This window comes from Halichoerus grypus, chromosome 1, assembly GCF_964656455.1.
Source record: "Halichoerus grypus chromosome 1, mHalGry1.hap1.1, whole genome shotgun sequence".
In the NCBI taxonomy this organism is placed as follows: domain Eukaryota; kingdom Metazoa; phylum Chordata; class Mammalia; order Carnivora; family Phocidae; genus Halichoerus; species Halichoerus grypus.
The window spans coordinates 141,283,066-141,306,887 of record NC_135712.1 but is presented as its reverse complement, the minus strand read 5'-3'; the positions used below and the strand labels follow the sequence as shown (position 1 = coordinate 141,306,887).

Below are 23,822 nucleotides of genomic sequence, written 5' to 3'. Positions count from 1 at the left end.
GGGCCTGATCTTATTAGCCAGCAAAAACTAATACGAACAAGTAACCAGTACCCTCTAAATTTCTCAGATGTACACAAGGAAGATTAACAGAACTTCTTTCCTCAAAAATAATGTCTCTGATACACTCTAGTCTCCCACCCACACAGACCTAGTTTCCGGGAGGAGGAGCAAGATGGCGGAGGAGTAGGAGACCTAAGGTTCATCTGGTCCCAGGAATTCAGCTAGATAGGGATCAAACCATTCTGAACACCTACGAACTCAACAGGAGATCGAAGAAAAGAAGAGCAGCAACTCTCTGAACAGAAAAGCAACCACTTTCTGGAAGGTACGTGTGGAGAAGTGAATCTGAGGCGATATTCGGGAAGATAGATGGTGGGGCGGGGGCCTCCATCGGCCGCTTCTGGCAAGTGATAGAGCAGCAGAGTACAAAATCGGAACTTTTAGAAGTCGGCTCTGCTGAGGGACGTTGCTACACTGGCTAAGCAGGGGGTGGAACTCTCACTGGGACAGTGTGGTCTCAGGACCCTCGGGGTCACACAAAGACCAAGGGTGCCTGAGTGCGGCAGAGCTCCCAGGGATCGGAGCGGGGCAGCCGGCTGCAGAGACAGAGCCGAGGAGTGGGCTCTCAGCTCGGGGTTGCCATAAACCGTGATCCACGGCACAGTCAGGCCACTGCTCCTCCAGCAGGGACCCAACAAGTGGCAGATCGGGGGGAGACTCCACTTCCTGCCCCGGGAGTAGCGGCGTGGGAGAGCACCACAGGGATCTGCTGGGTTTGGAGACTCCACACGGGGACGTGCGCCAGAGATAGAAACACTCGGTCACAGACCAGGTGAGCACGGAGTGCAGCCGGAGACCAGGGAGATGGGAGTGGTTGACTGCTTTTCTCTGGGGGGGAATTGAGGAGTGGGGCCCCAAGTTCTCGGCTCCTCTGGGGCAGAGATTGGGAGGCCGCCATTTTCACTCTCGTCCTCCAAAGCTGTATGGAAAGCTTGCAGGGAACAAAAGCTCCCAAGAGCAAACCCGAGCAGATTACTTAGCCCAGACAGGGCAAGGGCGGGGCAATTCCGCCTCGGGCAAAGACATTTGGGAACCACGGCAACAGGCACCACCCCCAGAAGATCAGCAAGAACAGCCAGCCAAGACCAAGTTTATTTATCAATGAGAAGAGCAGAACTCCAGCGATAGGGGAATACAGCACATAGAATTCATGGCTTTTTTCCCCCCTGATTCTTAGTCTTTCGAAGTTAATTTTTTAAATTTTTTTTGACTTTTCCTTTTTCCCTTTTTCAACCAACATCTTGTCAATCCCTTTTTAAAAAATCTTTTTTATTTTTCATTTTTAGAGTCATAGTCTATCCCATAGTCTATAGTAGTTAACCTTATTTTTGGTATATATATAAGTTGTTCTCTTTTAAAATTTTGGGATACAGTTTCTTCTAACAGACCAAAATATATCCTAAATCTCTAGTGTATGGCTTTGTTCTAGTCTCCTGCCTGATCACATTCTCTCCCTTTTTTTTTTTTCATTCCTCTTCTTTCTTTTTTCAACCAACTTCTTATCAATTCCTTTTATAAAATCTTCTATAATTTTCATCTTTACAGTCATATTCCATCCCTTCATCATATTTACCCTTATTTTTGTACATATATAAGTTTTTTTTTCTTTAAAATTTTGGGAGGCGCTTTCTTCTAACAGACTAAAATATGCCCAAAATCTAGTGTGTGGCACTGATCTATGCACCAGCCTGATCATATTCTTTTTTTTTTAATCTTTTTCTTTTTCTATCTTTTTCTTTTTTCTTTCTTTCCCTTTCTTTTCCCCTGGTTTCAGGGCTCTTCTAATTTGTTTAGTGTATATTTTTCTGGGGTCGTTTTTACCCTGCTAGCATTTTGTTCTCTCATTCATCTATTGTCCTCTGGACAAAATGACAGGACGGAAAAAATCACCTCAAAAAAAAGAACAAGAGGCAGTACTGACTGCCAGGGACCTAATCAATACGGACATTAGTAAGATGTCAGAACTAGAGTTCAGAATGACGATTTCAAAGATACTAGCTGGGCTTGAAAAAAGCATGGAAGATATTAGAGAAACCCCCTCTGGAGAAATAAAAGAATTAAAATCTAACCAAGTTGAAATCAAAAAGGCCATTAATGAGGTGCAATAAAAAATGGAGGCTCTACCTACTAGGATAAATGAGGCAGAAGAGAGAATTAGCGATATAGAAGACCAAATGATGGAAAATAAAGAAGCTGAGAAAAAGAGATAAACAACTACTGGATCATGAGGGCAGAATTCAAGAGATAAGTGATACCATAAGATGAAACAATATTAGAATAATTGGGATCCCAGAAGAAGAAGAAAGAGAGAGAGGGGCAGAAGGTATTTTGGAGCAAATGATAGCAGAGAACTTCCTGAATTTGGGGAAGGAAACAGGCATCAAAAATCCAGGAGGTACAGAGAACCCCCCTCAAAATCAATAAAAATAGGTCAACACCCCGACATCTAATAGTAAAACTTACAAATCTCAGAGACAAAGAGAAGATCCTGAAAGCAGCTCGGCACAAGAGATCTATAACCTACAGTGGTAGAAACATTAGATTGGCAACAGACCTATCCACAGAGACCTGGCAGGCCAGAAAGGACTGGCAGGATATATTCAGAGCACTGAATGAGAAAAATATGCAGCCAAGAATACTATATCCAGCTAGGCTGTCATTGAAAATAGAAGGAGAGATAAAAAGCTTCCAGGACAAACAAAAACTAAAGGAATTTGCAAACACAAAACCAGCCCTACAAGAAATATTGAAAGAGGTCCTCTAAGCAAAGAGAGAGCCTAAAAGTAACATAGACCAGAAAGGAACACAGACAATATACAGTAACAGTCACCTTACAGGCAATACAATGGCACTAAATTCCTATCTTTCAATACTTACCCTGAATGTAAATGGGCTAAATGCCCCAATCAAAAGACACAAGCTATCAGATTGGATAAAAGAACAAGACCCATCAATATGCTATCTGCAAGAGACTCATTTTAGACCCAAAGAAACCTCCAGATTGAAAGTGAAGGGGTGGAAAATCATTTACTATGCTAATGGACACCAGAAGAAAGCTGGGGTGGCAATCCTTATATCAGACAAATTAGATTTTAAACCAAAGCCTATAATAAGAGATGAGGAAGGACACTATATCCTACTTAAAGGGTCTATCCAACAAGAAGATCTAACAATTGTAAATATGTATGCCCATGCCCCTAACATGGGAGCAGCCAATTAATAACAAAAGCAAAGAAACACATCGACAACAATATAATAATAGTGGGGGACTTTAACACCCCCCTCACTGAAATGGACAGATCATCTAAGCAAAAGATCAATAAGGAAATAAAGACTTTAAATGACACACTGGACCAGAGGGACTTCACAGATATATTCAGAACATTCCATCCCAAAGCAACGGAATACACATTCTTCTCTAGTGCCCATGAAACATTCTCCAGAATAGATCACATCCTAGGTCACAAATCAGGTCTCAAATGGTACCAAAAGACTGGGATCATTCCCTGCCTATTTTCAGACCACAATGCTTTGAAACTAGAACTCAAATCACAAGAGGAAAGTCGGAAAGACCTCAAATACATGGAGGCTAAAGAGCATCCTGCTAAAGAATGAATAGGTCAACCAGGAAATTAAAGAAGAATTAAAAAAATTCATGGAAACAAATGAAAATGAAAACACAACTCTTCAAAATCTTTGGGATGCAGCAAAGGCAGTCCCAAGAGGAAAGTATATAGCAATACAAGGCTTTCTCAAGAAACAAGAAAGGTCTCAAATACACAACCTAACCCTACACCTGAAGGAGCTGGAGAAAGAACAGCAAATAAAGCCTAAACCCAGCAGGAGAAGAGAGATAATAAAGATCAGAGCAGAAATCAAAGAAATAGAAACCAAAAGAACAGTAGAACAGATCAATGAAACTAGGAGCTGGTTCTTTGAAAGAATTAACAAGATTGATAAACCCCTGGCCAGACTTACCAAAAGAAATGAGAAATGACCCAAATAAATAAAATCATGAATGAAAGAGGAGAGATCACAACCAACACCAAAGAAATACAAACAATTATAAGAACATATTATAAGCAACTATATGCCAGCAAATTAGATAATCTGGAAGAAATGGATGCATTCCTAGAGATGTATCAGCTACCAAAACTGAACCAGGAAGAAACAGAAAACCAGAACAGACCTATAACCACTAAGGAAATTGAAGCAATAATCAAAAATCTCCCAACAAACAAGAGCCCAGGGCCAGATGGCTTCCCAGGGGAATTCTACCAAACATTTAAAGAAGAATTAATACCTATTCTTCTGAAACTGTTCCAAAAAATAGAAATGGAAGGAAAACTTCCAAACTCGTTTTATGAGGCCACCATTACCTTGATCCCCAAACCAGACAAAGACCCCATCAAAAAGGAGAATCACAGACCAATATCCCTGATGAACACAGATGCAAAAGTTCTCACCAAAATACTAGCCAATAGGATCCAACAGTACATTAAAAGGATTATTCACCACAACCAAGTGGGATTTATCCCTGGGCTGCAAGGTGGTTCAACATCCACAAATCAATCAGTGTGATACAATACATTAATAAAAGAAAGAACAAGAATCATATGACCCTCTCAATAGATGCAGAAAAAGCATTTGAGAAAGTACAGCATCCTTTCTTGATCAAAACTCTTCAGAGTATAGGGATAGAGGGTACATACCTCAATATCATAAAAGCCATCTATGAAAAACCTACAGCAAATATCCTTCTCAATGGGGAAAAACTGAGAGCTTTCCCCCTAAGGTCAGGAATGCGGCAGGGATGTCCACTATCACCACTGCTATTCAACATAGTATTAGAAGCCCTAGCCACAGCAGTCAGACAACAAAAAGAAATCAAAGGCATCTGAATCGGCAAAGAAGTCAAACTCTCACTCTTTGCAGATGATATAATACTTTGTGTGGAAAACCCAAAAGACTCCACCCGAAAACTGCTAGAACTCATACAGGAATTCAGTAAAGTGACAGGATATAAAATCAATGCACAGAAATCAGTGGCATTCCTATACACCAACAATAAGACAGAAGAAAGAGAAATTAAGGAGTCGATCCCATTTATAATGGCACCCAAAACCGTAAGATACCTAGGAATAAATCTAACCAAAGAGGCAAAGGATCTGTACTCAGAAAACTATAGAATACTCATGAGAGAAATTGAGGAAGACACAAAGAAATGGAAAAACGTTCCATGCTCATGGATTGGAAGAACAAATACTATGAAGATGTCAAAGCTATCTAGAGCAATCTACACATTCAATGCAATCCCTATCAAAATACCATCAACTTTTTTCAAAGAAATGGAACAAATAATCCTAAAATTTGTATGGAACCAGAAAAGACCCCGAATAGCCAGAGGAATGTTGAAGAAGAAAAGCAAAGCTGGTGGCATCACAATTCCAGACTTCAAGCTCTATTACAAAGCTGTAATCCTAAGATAAAATTTAAAATGCCCTTACTTCTAGAGCTTGCTGGCTCTTGTGATGGAAATACTCCCACCATGGCTGATTTCAAGCCACTGAGTCTAGAACACACCACACATGGAATTCTTGAATATTTAACAGTTGATCCTAATACACCAGTCAGAGGCAGCTCCCACACCACTGGAAGTACAGGGACACCTAGAAATAATCAAAGTCAACCCACTCTTTTAGAAGAGGAAACTGAGGCTCAAAGAGAGTAAATGATTTGCCTCAAAATCACACACAGTGGCTGAGTGGGTTTTAATGCACAAGATTCTACCTCAACTACCTTCATAAACTAACTTCATAAATTTTATGTATTAGAAATAGTCAGTGGTTTCCATATTATTGAAGAGAGAAGTGCTCCTTCTCAAAAACCAGCAGCAACTATACCAGAGAGCCTGTTAGAAATGCATATCCATGGTCTCCACCCCAGGCCTGGTGAATCATTATCTCTTGGGCCCAGAAATCTGTGCTTCAGCAAGTTCTCTGAGTGGTATAGAGCAAAGAGAAAATATCTTCCTTAAGCCCACCAATATTTTTTGTAAGTGAGATTCCAGTATGAGTCAGAGATAATATCTACCCTTTTTCCTATCAGCATCCGTTAAGAGATACTTCTCCTGAAGCTTTTAACATAAAGTCCACAATCTTTCACATTTTTAAAAGTCCTTACTTTTCAAAATAGTTTAGGTTTTTCTAACAACAACAGGAAAAAGTTGAATTATTTACCTTCCAAGTCCAACCCCAACCCTTCCCAGACCAAAACCTAACATATTTATATATCTTAGCCCTGACACATTCCTTTTGTTTAAATAACTGCTTTTAAGTAAATATTTATTTTTCCAAGTCTTGCCCTAACTCCTTCACAAATCAAGGTAGTCAATGGCAATAGTCCCCCCTCCCCCACCCACTGTAATCCACATATAATCACATATATTGCTTTGTCAATTGATTATAGAGTTATGTATTTGTGTTTTGGTTTATCAGTCACTTCCTGGTGTTTTGATATTTGTTCCCAATCTTAAAGTCCAGAACAAAGACAAATAAATACTCTCCACTTTGTTTTCCTCTTTCAATATTTTAGAGGTTGGAAAATTTACAAAATAAATATCCTCTCAACCTTCTTGTGAAAGCATTGCAAAAGAGAAGAAGAAAAATTGAGTAATTGTTTCCCCAAATTTAAAAATACCCAGCTAAGGCATATTCAAATGACAAATAGCTGTACTGATATTACTTTAAAAATAATCAGACAGCAATCTAAAAATACAGGTCCATGGGTCTTAATTCATTATCCATTATTTAATTTCATTTGGAGGGCAAAGCTAAATATATTTATTCTATTTGCACAGAAATAAGAGAGTCAATAACCTAAGTGTTGGTAGATAAGAGATTAACAAAATCATTTCCGAAGGGCGTTTCATCACTACCACATTTCCTCACAAATCCAAAACTATTTGCTGAGTATGGTTCTTGGCCTTGGTGGGAAATAGCTTCAGTGGAGGTGGAAGGAGATGTTTTCAAGGAAAGCAGAGTATTAGTTTTATAATTCCCCAATTACCTGGTCGTGGCTGAACTTCTATTTACCAAGAACTGGCCAGAAAAATTTGGCAACACGGGAGGTCACCATCCTGAAACCTACCGCTTCGAAGTTTTTGACATTCCCTTTGCTAACACTTCTCCAAAAAAAGCAGCTACCTTTATGAGATTCATCACTGATTCCGCCAGCCACATTGGGTTCGAAGGCCCAGCTAATGTTTGCTCATCGTCCTTTTGGTCAATACCTGTGTATCTCCCCGTAGTCCCAGGTAGGCCTGCTCAGGACCCCCGAACAAAAAGTACACAAATCCCATTCGCTAGCATAAGCTGGACTTAGATCTCAAACTTGAGTCCCATTTAGCAGAGTCTTCCTCACGAGGCACCAATAAAGGGGTATACCGAGGGCAAACCCAAGTCCTGTGTGGCTGGAGTGCACAGAGGGCAGCGTGGGGGTGAGGAACGGGGGAGCAGAGGGGCACTTACGGTTGGCACAGCTTGATTAGGTCCTGGTCAGTGGTGCCTGGTGGAAGGCCTCGGATGTACAGGTTGGTTTTACTCAACTGTTCCCCGCTGCTGTTGCTGGTGCTGTTTGTGCTGGGGCTGGGAGGAGCCATGGGGTGGGGAGCTGGTGCATAGGACTGCTGGAAACAGAAAAGGCTGTTACTGCAAAAACAAAGCCAGCACTCATTCACAGGCCAGCAGCTCAACGCACCTCGAAAGCAAGGCAAGCTTCCCGGCCTCTCTGACCCACACATGCACACACATCTTTATATCCCCACCCTGCGTACTTCTGAGAACATCATTTGCTCCCCCCACCCCGGACCTGCATTTGGATCGGTGTACGTTGGCCGTAAGTGGGACAAAAAGAAGTTCGCAGGTGCTCCTGACAGTGGTGTATGGCTTCTGAGCTAGTCCACTGGGATTTTCCGTAGGCCTGTAAAGCAGCACGGTACCTCCCTCCCTGTAGAACCATAGTTCATTCATTCTTGGCACCAAAGCCCTGCTCCTAGTTCGCCTCAGCAGCCACACATCTTTGCCTTGTCTCTACTCCTTCTTCCCTCCTTCTCTCCAGCAAAACAAAACAAAACACAGAATGACACACTTCCTCTTATTATGTCTTCACCATCACTCTCCAACATAATTCCTGATACATAGAAATCACTCTATAAATAGTGAATCTATGAATGAACAACCAGATGGATGAATCTATCTTACCTCTTTCTCCCACTCCCAAATCTGCTTCTTCATGGTGAATGCCCTTTGTTTGTAATACTGAGCCACAAATCTCTCACTACAGTCAAGATTCCCTTTCAATTATTCTAGGATCTCAATCTAGGTAGCACTCCAACTTGGAGGGGATAATTCTTTGTTGTGGGGCCCTTCATGCTCATTCCATTGTACATCCTCCATTGTTCATTGCAGGATGGTAACAGCATTCTTGTCCTTTACCCATCAGATTCTAGGAGCACCCATCATCCAGCTGTGACAACCAAAAATATCTCTGCACACTGTCAAGTGTCCCCTGACAGGGGGAGTGGGGATCTCCCCCAGCAGAGAACTACTGCTCTAACCTGTCAAACTATTTTATAACAAAATAAAAAGATGGAATGACCCCCAGCAATTTGAGGGTCTTTATAACTATATATGCCAGAATTAGTAGATATATTACTCATTATACATTATTTCTTTGTCCCATAGGCAAATCTTCAGAAGTTCTAAAATTACACTGACTATCTAGGTTTGCATCCTGCTGTGCTCTTACCGGCTGTGTGACCTTTGGATGGTGTCTTAACCTCTCTGAGACTCAACATTCTCATTAATATGAGGAAGATAAAAACAGTACTCTCAATACTATGTCACAGGGTGTCTATGAAAACTCAATGAGCTAATGTAAACAAAATGATTCCTGGAAATTAGTAAGTTAATAAATGTTAGCAATAACAGAAATGTAAGAATAATAATATCAATATTAATGATAATGATAATATTGTAGTTCTTATTTGTCTTGCCAGTGATATTAGTCTATATAACTATCCCAGATATACTCAATCATAACCTACAATGTTAGCTAAAGGCACAAGGAACACATTTATCAAAATTCCAGTGCGGAAAGTTTTAGCCATGTTTTAACCTGAAGACACATTAGCTGTTTTATCAGGAGTGGGAGGTATGTACTTATCAAACAGCAAGTAGGTGCTTAATAAATACTTAGGCTATACTGTGTACAATAAATAACTGAATGAATGCAACACTTAGCCCACAGCAAGAAGAGGCCAAGTTTTAGCAGTATCCAGCCTTGTTTCTTGTTATAATAGTCTGTTTTATAGCTTCCAGAATGACCAGATTTGTCCCAGTCAATATTTCCAACTGGCTATAAGACAATGCCTCTTAGACACAGTGTGCCAAATGAAACTCATAATCTCTGCTTTCTCATCTCCCAATTCTCCACCCCAGCCACCCAGCACAACGACCCCATTTCTTTTAGTGTTGCTGACATTCATCAACCCCCATGCTAGAAGCCTCAGTATTAGCTTCATCTGTTCCTTAATTCTAAATCTCAAAATAAAGTCAGCTACCAAAATCTCTGAGGAGTTGATAGAAGGTTCCTTGTCTCTGAATTCCCACTGCTTCCTAGGCCAGGGTCTGGTCCACCTTGTAGATCCACCAGATCTACCATCTGAACCCTTTTCCCTCTTGCTCTCCTCTTAGGGAGGAAAATGAGGGAGAGCATAAGACAGAGTGATCACATGCAAACACAAACTAGTCAAGACTGTCCTGGGCAGTTTCTTTAAGGAATGGGGAGGGCGGACAACAGACATGACAGGAGCAAAACCCAGAGCCCCCTCCTTTGAAATAAACATTTCCTCAACCATTTCTTAGGTATTACCTCATTTGTTACCAACATTTATAATGTGGAATTTTACAACAAATTACACAGGAGAATACTTTCTGTCCCCAATGTTTGAATAAAATGAAATACATCCATTGCCTTTTGGAATTTAATATCTGCATAAAGCAGCATGAAGTTTCTTGGCTTGCATGAAAAACTATTCCTCCTTGATCTACGAATTCTGTTTCGGGGTGCCTTGGTGGCTCAGTCAGTTAAGCATCCGACTCTTGGTTTCTGCTCAGGTCATGATCTCAGGGTTGTGAGATCGAGCCCCAGGTAGTACTCCGCGCTCAGCCCAGAGTCTGCTTGTCCTTCCCCTCTGCTCCATCCCCCTCCCCTGCCCCACGTGTGCATGCTCTCTCTCTCTCAAATAAATAAAATCTTAAAAAAAGAAAAAATTCCGTTTCGCTCCTTGCACGCCCCATGACACTTAAGCTCTATCTCTTTACAAGTCCTGCACTTAGTAGGTGTTCAACACATCCTTGCTAAAGTAGCATCCTGGTCTCTGTATCTCCCAATGGGACAGATGGGATTTATCTTTTATTTCCATTATGTGCTTTATTTTTTTTAAATTTCCCAGGGCTTTTTAAAAGCTGTTTGTTACTACTTTCACCTCCCCTCTCTCCAAATTCTTTGAATTCCATTCTGTACTCAGGCTTCATTGAAAATGAGGCTTTGTTTAAAGCAGTTTTTCTCACTGCATAGCTTTTAAAACTACCAGGGAGCCAAAAAAAAAAAAAAAAAAAATGTCTTCAGCTTTATGTATCATAGATCTGATGGACTAGCACAGACTGAGTCTTGATTGATCAAGTAAGAGAGCATCCTCTACAGGATGTTCAATGTGTGTTTACTTACTTCTCCCCCACTACCCTCCAGGGGTCTTTGCAAGCATTTCCACAGCCAGAATACCATTTAGTAAATTGCATGGTGCCTAAAACAATAAATATGCCCTCCAAAGTGCCCGACGTATTCACTAGGATAAAATAAATAAATAAACAAAACAGTCAAAAGCAAGTCAAAGTTGTGATGACCATAGGGAACTTGTATGCATGGAAATGCAGTATGTAATTTATAAATAGAGATAATAGCACCAGGCTGTTGTGGAGAAATGATGTATTTCAAAAGCCCTTTGAAAAAAAATACACAATCAAAAGTGGTTTTCCACGTCATATTCTTGTTTGTGAGTTCTGGAAGTTCTGCGGAAAGAGGTAGACTTTTCCAGTGTTACTGAGCCAATCCACACACAGATTTTAAGACCCAGTGCCCATCTGTCCCTAATCCTTAATATTTCATTTATCCTTTGATGATATACTGAATGATTCAGGTAGCGGTCTGCATTGTAAATCATTCTTTGGTGTTAAGAATTATAAATTCCCCCCCTCTCCACCCACTTTCCAAATATACATCCTTTCATCAACAAAACATTGGCAGAAGGTTCCCGGAACGTCTGACAAATGCAAAGGCCTAAATGAATTAATTGGTGAAAAGCAAAAAGCAATGTTGTATGCTCTGGTACCAAAGACAAATGACCAAACTACAGCATCTCAAAAAAAAAAAAAAAAAAGGAGCAATCATCTTTAGAGGTTAATGGGTCACAGCAACCACTTTCCTAATTAAAAGTGGCTCTGATTCTTTCCTCAATTCTTTTGTCTTTAGATGGAGTTGGGATTTTATCATCGATTAGCTTTTAAAGCATTTTGAGGCACTAAGGAAGACATTTTAAAATGTTAGTAAAAAAAAGAATTTATTTTCCCTCAGATAAAACTGACTTTGCTATATTGCTCAAAGTCACACTTTATAAATCCTATTTAGGAGCAATGACTTACAGAGGGGGGTTACTGAGCGTTGTAATGTTGCACTACGGCAGGGCAGGGAGTTGCTATGAATTTGCAGTGTCAGCTTGGCTAAAACCAGTCAAAAGGGCACATTTTCAGAAAAGGGCCCTCAGATGGCACTCGACTGAAGGAGCGAGATCGCATTTCTCCTGAACCTGCACACGCTTGGCAAGTATGCAGACTTCCCTCAAATGTTTATTCAGAGTGGCATGGCTGGGAGGGTCTGTTAGGTGTCACAGGATGGGGGTGAAAGCCCTCTGAACCACATGTTGGGGCTGCCCCATTAGTGGATCAGTACCAGTGTCCTCTTTGGGAAATTAAATAAAATGTCTTGACATCCATTTTGGAAGATAATGATTCTAATAATCACAGGTAGCATTGGTGGTGTGCTTCCTAAGCATTTTATGTAACAGCCCAATGAGGCAAATAATACTCTTCTCATTCACAAATGGGAAAACGGAAGTGCAAACCAGGCAGATGACCTTCTGAAGGTCACGCAGCCGGAGCCCCAACTTGTACCTAGGAAGTTTGACTCCAGAAGACACGCAGTCCCCCCTCCACACTCTAGAACTTCACGTATTAATGACAGGGACACCAATAAACACAAACGGCTTTCTGACCGTGAACTTTGGGGGATGACATTGAGGCTCTGGTGCATCCAAGTACAAGGAGGAGACAAAGAAGGATGAGGATAAACAGCATACAGTCAAAATGGAGGTTAATAATAAGCCTTTTCCTCTATCAGAATTTAAATGAAGTCCACTTTAAAATTTAATTTCAAAGGGGAAGTGACCATCAGAAGCAAACTTGTTATGAGTTTTTCAAATAATGTCAAACAAGTGGGTTCATTTGTCAAGATTCATGGTGTGTTATTTGATAACAGGAAAATGAACTAGCTTGTAGATCATCCTAAACAGCTGATTCATTTAGTGTGCTTTGTTAATATGCCTCATTTTTCAAGTTTGAAAAGTGAATCAACCGGGTCCTCCTACATTCTTATAAAATGTTTGATTTGTGTGTGTAGGTCTGGAGGGAGGTTCATTGTGTTTTTAACCCCTAAGTATTTTGGAGGATTTACCAATTTATGGATATGAAAGATATGACTTATAGTTTTGTTTGTTTTTCCTCTTTTTGCGTTTTAGCAGAAAGCATTTGATATATCCAATAAGTGCTGCTCACATATCAATAGGGTAAAGCAAATCATTAAAAATCATCTTTCATACAGTATCAAACATATTAGATGAAAAAAAGGCAGGGCTGTAATACACACCTACTAGCTAGCTCATTTTAAACCGGAGTTCTCAAACTTGTCACTATTGACATCTTGGACAAGATAATTCTTTGTTGTGGGGGGCTGCCCTGTGCACTGCAGGACAGCACCCCTGTCCTTTACTACTAGACGACAGGTGCACTACCCTCCCCCCAAGTTGTGGTCAGCAAAAATATTTCCAGATATTTTCAAATGCTCCTAGGGGGGTAAAAATGCTCCTGCTTGATAATCACTGCCTTTAACAGATCCAACCCCTCTCCTTGAAGAACTAATATCAATACAGCACCCCTCATGGAATAATAATAGTAACTCAATGGCCTACAACCCACTTCATTGAAAAACCCCCTCATCCACCAAAGTTCAACTTCTTACCCCCAAGTAGATATGGTATTCACCTCCCCGTGCCTCTACCCTCCTTAACTAAGACGTTGGTATGCCAAATATCAACTGTAGCAGACTAGGTCTGAAACATACTTCTTCCTCTTATTGAAAACATAACTCTTTTACAAAGAGAATTTTAAATATTTTTTGCATGCAATTCCCCTTGGCTGGGAATCACAGGGCTTCGATGCCAAACTGCAGTCAATTCTATTCCCGGCATCTGGTTGCTGGCAGGATCCTAAAGCAGTTGGTCTGGTGGTTTTTTGGAGTAGCCTTGGACTCCATCACACAGCAGTGTGTTCTGCTGATGGTCTCCCCAATTTGTTTTTATTCATCTCCAGTGCAATAGAATTTGTACTCTTTTATCCACTCAAGGGTAAAGCCCTGGATAAAGTCTCCTATGGGACTGACATGCCAAGTCTTTTACTATCCAAAAATGAACACAAATCACATTCCTGTCTTAAATCATACATTATTTAGCCTGCACGTACACATGCAATCCATTGCTCAGTGGATAACACTGCTGCAAGCTATTGAATTCCTCTCCCAGACAGTATAATTTCCACATAACCTTGCTTCCGCAGACCTCTCCTCTAGTGTGAACACAACACGAACAAGTAGACATGGCAAGAACTGTAGCAGTCACTCGAGAGCCTATAATAGCCTCGAATGAGGGTGTGTACAAATATTGTCCATGCGAGCAAGAATAAATGCAGCTCAATGAGTATCTAAGGCAAGATGTGCGATTTTAGCCATGGTTGCATGAACCACATATATGCTAGCTTTGCAATTTTATGCTAGGCAATTGCCCCTCCATTATCTAGAATACGACTATAGAAACAATTGTTTCAATTACACCTTTTATAATAGAGTTCGGTGAAAACCTGCACCACTTCTCTTTTCCTAACCACAGATCAGATACGGAAATGAGCAATAAAGGACAAGACTCCTCACAAAAGGCAATCACTTGCACATTCTGTCAACGGTCTTGGTAACAGCCACTGTCAACAGTGGTAACCTGGTGTTTAAGAGCTCCACATTGCCCTCTGGGAATCCTGCTCGACCGCTAACTAGGCACTTAAACCTCTAGTCACGAGTAAAACAGGAATTGCAATGATCTCACCTCATAAGACTGCTGTGAGGCTTTAGTATAAAAATTACATATAAAGTATTTAGCACAGTTCCTGGCACAGAGTCAATACTCAATAAATACTTGTTGATCTTCTTATTTTCATCAGCATCATCGTGATGCAGATCCTTAAAAGAGACACTATTCTCTCAATCCCAGTTGGAGTAATGTACCTTTAAAGGGGTGCTACAAGAGGCAATTGTTTATTTTTTTAAGTGTGGGAGCCACTATTCTTGAGAGGAAACTATGTCACTAGAACTGTGGTTTGTCATTTTCATCAAGAATCAAAAAGTAATAACTGAGCACTGATGAAACAATCATTGTGGATTGAATGACTAATTAGTTTCAAGGTATTTACAAATCACTAGTGAGGTTTTATTAAAATTCTGTTAGGATGAGATTCACTTTTGCTGTAAATATTAGTTTTTAAAAACCTCAGCAGATTGCATAATCACACATTGCTCTGTGCTATTTACAAATAGGATTAATCTAAAGTCATTGAATTCCATTCAGAGGTTTGGATATTAAATGACATTTTAAAATTCATGGTACTTGGAAACACAAGTAAACTAGTTATTGTTCCTTTCAAGCGCCTATAATAAACAATTTCCTTTAACAAATTTACAAGCTAGAGAAGAGTGGCTGCTATAAGTGATGGCAATGGCCTTTTATAAAGATTGCTCAGTTCTCCAAATGCCGATGACATCTGGCCTTTGCTCCCATCCATCTTTTAATTCGGCCAACTCTTGATCTCTTTAAGGAAAAATAAGCAAAATTAAAACACATTTCAAAATTTGAGGAACTTAGGGATTTCATTTAAAGTTCAAGTCTACACTTAGAAAATAACCCCAACAGCTCATGATTCCAATATTAATAAGGATTGAGTCCTCATGCAAAGAAAAAAAAATGAGCCATGATTGGTACCCAAAGTAGAGATTACAATGTCATCTATGCTACGAACAGTAATTGTTAGAATTCCCCAGAAATACCAAAAGTGACTATAATCCCAGGATGGGACCTATGTTCTGTTTGTCCCGGGTATATCTCAGAGATCAACTCAAATACATGCTTTTGTAGTGGGCTAGAATCTCTGGGAAAGACTGAAAACCCAGAACAGGTCACCTAACTGTTCTGGGAGAGCCAACGGTCAGCATCTCAATTCCAAATGCAATCAGAGATAAAGACGAGATCTTACAAAGAGTTAAACAATTACACTTGAGTCACATTCTTATACCTTATAAGATATGTTTATTATTTTTAGTTTTCTCCCCATAATCTCTATTTTGATTCTTTTCCTATTTTTTATAATATCCTATGTTTCCTAATCCAATTATCTGTTTCCCTAAAACTACAATCAGTAATATTATCAACAATTAGTTACCCTAGCTTTATTAGGTATGCCATCCTAAATAGAATGAAGACCAGTAGATGCAGCTTACAGGGCACCACTATAAGATATGTTGCCCTAGTACTCTATTGCAACTAAATGAACACTTTCAAAGTTTTCTTCTTCAGCCATGAAAACAAATTTAATGAGCCATTTCCACTCAATTGACTAATTGCCATATTAACCAATCATATTACTGACTTGGTTACCAGTAGCTAATGGGTGATAGAAAAGAAGCATTTTGTTTCAAGTCGTGTATAACAAAAATTACTACCAATAATAGAAGGCAAATCAGAACACCAAATGGTTTTAAGACTTTTCTGATACACTAAATGATTCAGTCCAATTAGATCAGAATTTACTTTTTCTGAAAGTAAATCTATGTTGACTTAGGAGCAATGCAATAATAGCATAAAGAAAAAGTGCAGTAAAATGTGATTTCTTTATCGAGGCTTTCATTCCACGTCCATTATGTCTCTCCAGCCCCTATCTAACCCTGACTTGCTCTATTTCCCAGTGCTTGTCCACCTCTCTTGCCACACCATGGTGACATGGTGACATCTGAATTTATACCTTATTTTGTCTTCCTTCCTCTACTTAGAATGCCTGGGCTGCATTCGTATGCCTTTTTCTAGGGTGACTCTAAAGTGTATCTTACAAGCTGGGGTACTTTTAAGAGCAAAAGAGGGAGTCATTGATAATTATATCGGGACACAAGTTATAAATGGAGACTGTCCAAAGAAACTTGGAACATATAGCCATCCTATGATTATTTTCTATTTGTCTAAATCTCGCACATTCATCTAGAGTCACCTAAAGTTTCACCCCATATCATAGCATTATCCTTTTATTACTTTAGACCTATTTCATTTATCCCTCTTTTTTGGTTTCTACTAATTAAATATTCACAAAAGGTTATAAATAATTAATAAGAATAGCAATGATTAATATTCATTGAACATATACTATATGCCAGGCATTGTTCTAAGAATTTTATATTGATTTATTTAGATGATCTCAGAACTTTTGGAGGTAGCTATTATTACTACCCCCATAATGAAGATGAGAATACAGAGATTTGAAGAGTTTAAATGACTCTTTGAGGTTGTTCAGCTACTCTGTGACAAAATTCAGAACCTGAAGTGAGGCACTTTTCACTCCAGTTAATTCCAGATTTAACTGTAAATATGTGCAGTCCAAGATGGTAGCCATTAGTTATACGTAGCTATTTAAATTTAAATATAATTGATGTAAATAATTAATTAAAATTAAAAAGTTCAGTTCCTCAGTCACACTAGCCATGTATCAAATGTTCAAAAACACGTGCCTACTAACTGCTATATTGGACAGGAAGACATAGAACATTTGCACCATCACGTAAAGTTCTACTGAACAGAACTGATGTAGACCATTCTTACAGATACAAGGCATCATCTCTCCAGACTATACTACACAACTGCAGTACCTAAATGTGCTGAGCAAAATAATGGTCACGATCTCTATGCTGTTATCCATAGGGTTTTTTTTAAGTGCAATTAATCTCCTTTCAGTAGAGACCATATTTAAGTTTTTTTCTCCTTCAGGAGTGGGTCTAGATTTTGGCATATAAAATCTCTCTTCCAACTGATACCTCCCTTAGCCAAAAGTGGAAATTATTAAAAGCTATATCCAGAAAGTAAAATATAATCTGTAAGAAGCACAAGATGTATTTTATTTGTTTTTAACCAAAACCAAAGTTTCATCTGTATTTTAAAATTTCTTAATACCAAGAAAGAAGAGCAACAGAGATAAACTGCTGGTACAGAATAAATGTCTCTGTCTTTGGCAGGCAAGCTTCTGGCCCAAGGAAGCTCTGCATTTTCAGTACATCTTCTACTTTACCTGCATATCCCAAAAGAAGAGCACCCTTACTCCCCACCTATTATATGCTATTCTACCAATCTTATTTCCCTCTAAACTGAACCAAGGAATAAAAGGAGAATGCTTTCTTACAGCGAACTACAGAGGCAATTCAGCAAATTCATAAACAATAACCTATATTCCATGACATAAAATAGTTACGTTGTTTTATTAGCCAATTCATTCATATTTTATTGATGTAGCAAAATTAAATGTAAACAGAACCTACGCTTCAAAAGTCCTAAATCTAAGAAATTTGGACTATAAAACACAATAATTTCCTCAAGAAGACAATGTTGGAACACAGATCAAAAATGCAAGAGCAATTAATACATGCAAAATAATTGCTTCATTATAAAAACTGGAAGGAGCACTTGTGCAGATAATTTTCTGTGAATATATTTTCAACATTTATTGTGTTTTGGGCCATGAGATGATAACTATGAGAATAAATTAATGCTCAAGTTCAACAAAAAGTGATCTGATAATAAAATGAATATTAGGCATTTTATATTATTAACATCTTTATTAAAATTTTTAAATCAGAAACTTATATTTATACCTTCAAACTTTTATTTCTCATATTTGTAAACCTGTATGAAGTCTCCCATTTTCAGTATATTTTAAGTCAATCTGCCTTGTAACTTAAAGAATATTCAAAATAGTACAGACACGTCTAATTTGTTGTAAGATTACTGGATATACTTTTTGCCCAGTGATATTCTCCATAATCAAGGCAACAAACTATCTCTACTAAGACAGTACTGCTTTTCCTTTTCCAAATTACTCCTGTTCTTTTTAAATAAGTGACTGACACTTCAGAGACTGGCAAATAAAGGGCATTTGCTTCTGACTGGCAGACTCTCCAAAGGCTCAAGAAGAAGGAAATATTATTATCATTGTTATTATTATTGCATAGTACTAAGAGCATAAATGCTGAAGCCACACCACCCAAGTTCAAATTCTGCTTTACCACTTATTGTCTGTATGGCCTTGGGCAAATTACCTAAATTCTTCTGCCTCAGTCTCCTCATCTGTGAAACTGGGGATAATAACTACCTTCAAAGATTGTTAGACATTTCAAATGAATGATTATGTGTAAAGCAATGAGAATAAAGCCAGGATCACAATAAACCCTCTATGGGTGCTTGCTATTATTATTACATAAATCCTAAAGCATTTTACAATACCCATTGTTATCATGAACAATAATGTTCTTTTGAGTAAGAGGAATATTGGTTGGTCTATTGAATGATCTAACAAACTCTGGTTTGCCTAGTGTAAAATCTTACAATCCAAAGTCCACTGATGCTTATCCAACTGAAATTTTCTAGATTAGAAATCAAGAAATGTCATTCTTCAATAGACTTTAGGCTCAGTTAGTGCTACTTTAGCTACTAATACTGATTGCCTTCAGATAAACTGATGAGAAGACTGTTAGAAGAATTTTTTAAGACAAATATAAACTTTCACAAGGGATGTCATTCTTAGAATACACAAATTCTAGGAAAATATCTACAAATTGTGAAAGTACTCATTAAAATAAGATATATCTTATTGCCAGTGGAAAAAGCTTAGATCAGTTAAATAACACACTAACTACTAAATGTCCATGCACTTAACTGAAAGGACTTTTATATACAGAAAATATGCTGTATTAATTTCATAGCTTTTAACTCTAAAAATAATTAGGTTTTTAAAAATTGTTGCCCTGCAAGGATATTTTGTAGGTAAACAATTACTTAAACCATTTATTTCAGTTTAATTATCGCCCTAATTTCTAGTAAGTTGTATGATATGTGCCCTAGGGTAACTGTAACAAATAGTCTATAGTATAAAAATTGAATAGTCATACATTTATACATTTCAAAGTGCTTATGACACATCTCCAATATTCCAGCAAATTATTTTATTTCATTTTTTTTTTCAGTTTGGAGAATTCTATGTATACTTCAGCAAACAGAGATAAAAGCTTCTTCAAAGGTATAATTACTAAAAGAGTTTTCCAAGAGTGACCATTCCTTTGTCTCCTCAAGAGAAGCCTCAGAGTTTGCTCTATTCAGTAGAAAGCAAATTGTTTGGAGTGGGGGATCAAAACAGAAAACTAACTGAGAGTTACTGCTACTATTCCAGTTCTGTGAGGAAACCACAAAAACAAAAGTTCCGATATATAACTTTGCTGATTTCTGAAACCACCTCCTACAGGGTGGGTTTTAACCTACTAAGAGTCGAACAACTAGCTCACAAAATTTCTGAGAATTTAGTAACCAGCTCTCACATGCAGTACCAGCCATGTCTGGCACGCCATTATATTGAAAAATGGAAGTGACCGTAGTTGAAATGCTATTTAATGGCCCAACATCCTAGAAGACATAAACAAAAGAAAGAGTTTATATGCCTGAGTAGAAAGGAACCTAGGAATACCCTATGAAAACCGAATATGAATTTCTTGGTATCTCTGTCTCAGCTGCTAGGCCCAGAGGACACCATGAGAGAGTATGTGGGTGGAATGTGCAAACCGATTTAGGAAATCTCCATGATCTAATGGAGGAACGGTACAGGAAACAGAAGAACTTCCTGAAGAAAGATGGGACTCAAAGAGAACCTTTGTGTCCATTAGCCAACAGAAAAAGAAAAGTCACCCAAAAGAAAGTAACTTTATGGGCGCCTGGGTGGCTCAGTTGGTTAAGCGACTGCCTTCGGCTCAGGTCATGATCCTGGAGTCCCTGGATCGAGTCCCGCATCGGGCTCCCTGCTCGGCAGGGAGCCTGCTTCACCCTCTGACCCTCCCCCCTCTCATGTGCTCTCTCTCTCTCATTCTCTCTGTCTTAAATAAATAAATAAAATCTTTAAAAAAAAAAAAAAAAGTAACTTTATGTTGTCATTCCTTGAGGACAAACACTTAGGGTCTACTTTAAACTCTTTGAGGGCAGAACATTAACACCATGGATTTGATCACATCTTAAGTAGAATCAAAACAGAGGCAACCAAACATAAGAAACTAAACTATGACAGCATCCATCATTAAAGCAAAAAGTATAGCATTAACTACTAGAGTGATAATAAAAGCTGCCTCCTTGAAATCATAGTATCAATAGTTTTATAAGCACTGTTTAATTTAGGAAATGGGTTAATTAACAGCTTGTGGTGTTAAACATTTTAACAAGCTAACTTTACATATTAAATTTTATATATATCTATGATAAAACACATATGTATCCCATCACCCTTTCTACTTATAGCCAGTATCATACAGAACCCCAAATTTTGGCTGATAATGGGTAAACAACTTGTTCAAGTTTACAAAATCTGTACAATGTAGCAAAGGCTAGACTTATAGCTCCTTATAGATTTGCAAATGGAGCAAATAATTTTTGTTTGTTTGTTTCTATACATAGACTTCCTAAAGCTGCTGGCTTTAAGAATTTCTATCCAGAATTTTGACTTGAAGGAGGGATTTAATTAAAGAAAAGTTATATTATACCAAAGAAAGATGAAAACCTTCTAATTTTCAGATAACCAATACAAATTTAATCCATACTACAACATGTGTAAAACAGAACTTAGAATTCATCATGTAAATTCGACAGTAATATAAAACTAAATGTTATTATGAGAAAATATTTTAAAAGATAAAATATCCAGTGACAATAATTCCTTAAAGTCCTAAAGAAACAAAATTAGAGAAACAGTGGAGGCAGTTGACAGTAGCAAAGAGTTCTCAGTACATATAACTGCAGGATAGAAAACAAAGGAAAGATAAATAGAGAAATTTGATATGCACCAAAATGTGGTCTATATTTACATCTATTAAAGTATAAGAGAACAGGGGTGCCTGGGTGGCTCAGTCAGTTAAGCATGTGACTCTCGATTTCGGCTCAGGTCATGATCTCAGGGTTGTGAGATCAAGCCCCACGTCAGACTCTTCACCCAGTGGAGATTCTCTCTCACCTCTCCTCTACCCCTCCCCACTGCTCTCTCTTTCTCTCTCTCTCTCAAACAAACAATAAAGTACAAGAGAACACAATGCCTCTGTTCAATGCTAATTCTTAAGAGATGTCTGTCTCTTTTATTGTAACCTATGCTCTTATGCTCTTCACAATAAGTAAAGAACAACATATTTTACTACTCAGAGTGATTGTTTTAAGTATAGGAATAGAGAGAGTTGCAAAATGGTCAAATTTTATAATCAGTGTTCTCAGAGGTAATAAATGAAATTAATTTGCTTTCTTTTTCTTGTGGTTTCCAGAAATCAGTAATACTAGAGATAAAAACAAAATGAGAAAAGAGACTAATAACATAGATCTTTCTTACCAGAGTGGTGACTTTTACTCAAATGAATTATGGTCTATCAGTAAACTCATATTTAAGACATTTTTTTTGGCATGGGGATATTATTTATCCAGTGAAAACAGGCATCTGCTGGTGTTATGTTCTGATTGCAACAGAGGAAGGTAAAGATTCCCAAAACATAGACTATATCACAGTGGCAGAACTCCTTCTTAATATCCAATATTCCAATGTAGGCACAAAGAAGCATGAGATTCTAGCACAGCTACTTCTGGCGCGAAGCACTGTTTGGAGTATTATAATATTCTAAAATGTTGACTGTCCACACACTCTGAGGTTGGCTAAGCTATGTGCAAAGGCACATTTCCTTTTATTTATTGGATTCCACTAGCCATTAATTTCAATCAGCACCAAGGCTTCTGGCAAAGCTAGTTAATGTCATTTGTTAGCAATTTGAGACAGACAAACAGATACATCTTTAATCTTGGTCACTGTTTCTATTGTGGACACGACTTTCAATCCCATGTGAAGACAAAGATAATGACCCCCTCCCCCCAAAAAACACATGATTTGCACTTGCTTTCTCTTGATTAGAGGGATGAAAATGGCACGAGTCAATGCGTTCCATTTACTTTGAGCTACTTATCTCACCCTGGCAGATCAAATAAAGATACGACTTGTTTATGAACTGAATGAAAATAAAGATTATGTTTGTAGCTGATATGCCAAATTCTTGTGCCAATCAATATCCCTGTATCTTATCCCTCCCTGATCTTACAGATTATTTGTTATTGAAGACACAGAGAAATTAGGAAAATTAGGAAATTATCCCTGACATTTCAAGTTTATTCATGATACACACTTAAATTTCAGTGGGTGGTCTTCCTGTGAACTAGAACACATCTTATTATATATTCTCCTATAAAACTGAATAAAAATATTTAACATTTGTTTTGCTGGCAATGAAGTATTGATAGCTGACAGTCAATTCCTCTCCATTGGCAGTAATTCAAGATCCTTTGTGTACTTCTGAAAATAGTTTTCTGAATGAAACTAGTTATAATTCCTGAAACTCCCCAAATAGAATAATGTTACATATCTACATTTTCCTGACTTTGGTATATAGTCTGCTGTGATTTGGATTTGAACCACACATCTCTGACTTAAACCAGTTTCCAAGTTCTACTTGTATTTCTCAAATTCGATGCTATGCAGAAAATGTAACATTTTTATTTTTAATTAATTAATTAACTAATTACTTAATTTTTAGAGTGGGGAGGGGCAGAGGGAGAGAGAGAATCTTAAGCAGGCTCCATGCCCAGCGCAAAGCCTGACTCAGGGCTCAATCTCACGCCCTTGAGATCATGACCTGAGCTGAAATTAAGAGTCGGACGCTTAACCGACTGAGCCATCTAGGCGTCCCATATTTTTCATTTGAAGTATAATTGATACCACGTTACATTAGTTTTTGGGTATAAGAATCATTCTTTTTGGCTGGAATTTGTGTGTAGGATATTAGGGAATACGGATGTATTCCACTAATATATAAGCCACTAATATACATTCCCTGATTATAATACTTAGAGAATTAGAATATTATAAAGTAGAGCCAAATGATTGAAGATAAAAAGTCTG

General features: G+C 38.3%; 1 protein-coding gene across 21 annotated transcripts in view; it reads right to left on the bottom strand.

Moving 5' to 3' along the window:
* Positions 1-23,822, bottom strand: part of RBMS3 (RNA binding motif single stranded interacting protein 3) — a 1,332,425-nt gene that overhangs the window by 564,759 nt on the left and 743,844 nt on the right. For 18 of the 21 annotated variants that reach the window (XM_078072625.1, XM_078072633.1, XM_078072638.1 and 15 more), the window contains one exon: positions 7,590-7,747. In XM_078072625.1, coding sequence (XP_077928751.1) covers positions 7,590-7,747 — 158 coding nt within the window. The remainder of the gene's footprint in view (positions 1-7,589; positions 7,748-23,822) is intronic. The other 3 variants (XM_078072626.1, XM_078072673.1, XM_078072689.1) reach the window with 1 other exon arrangement.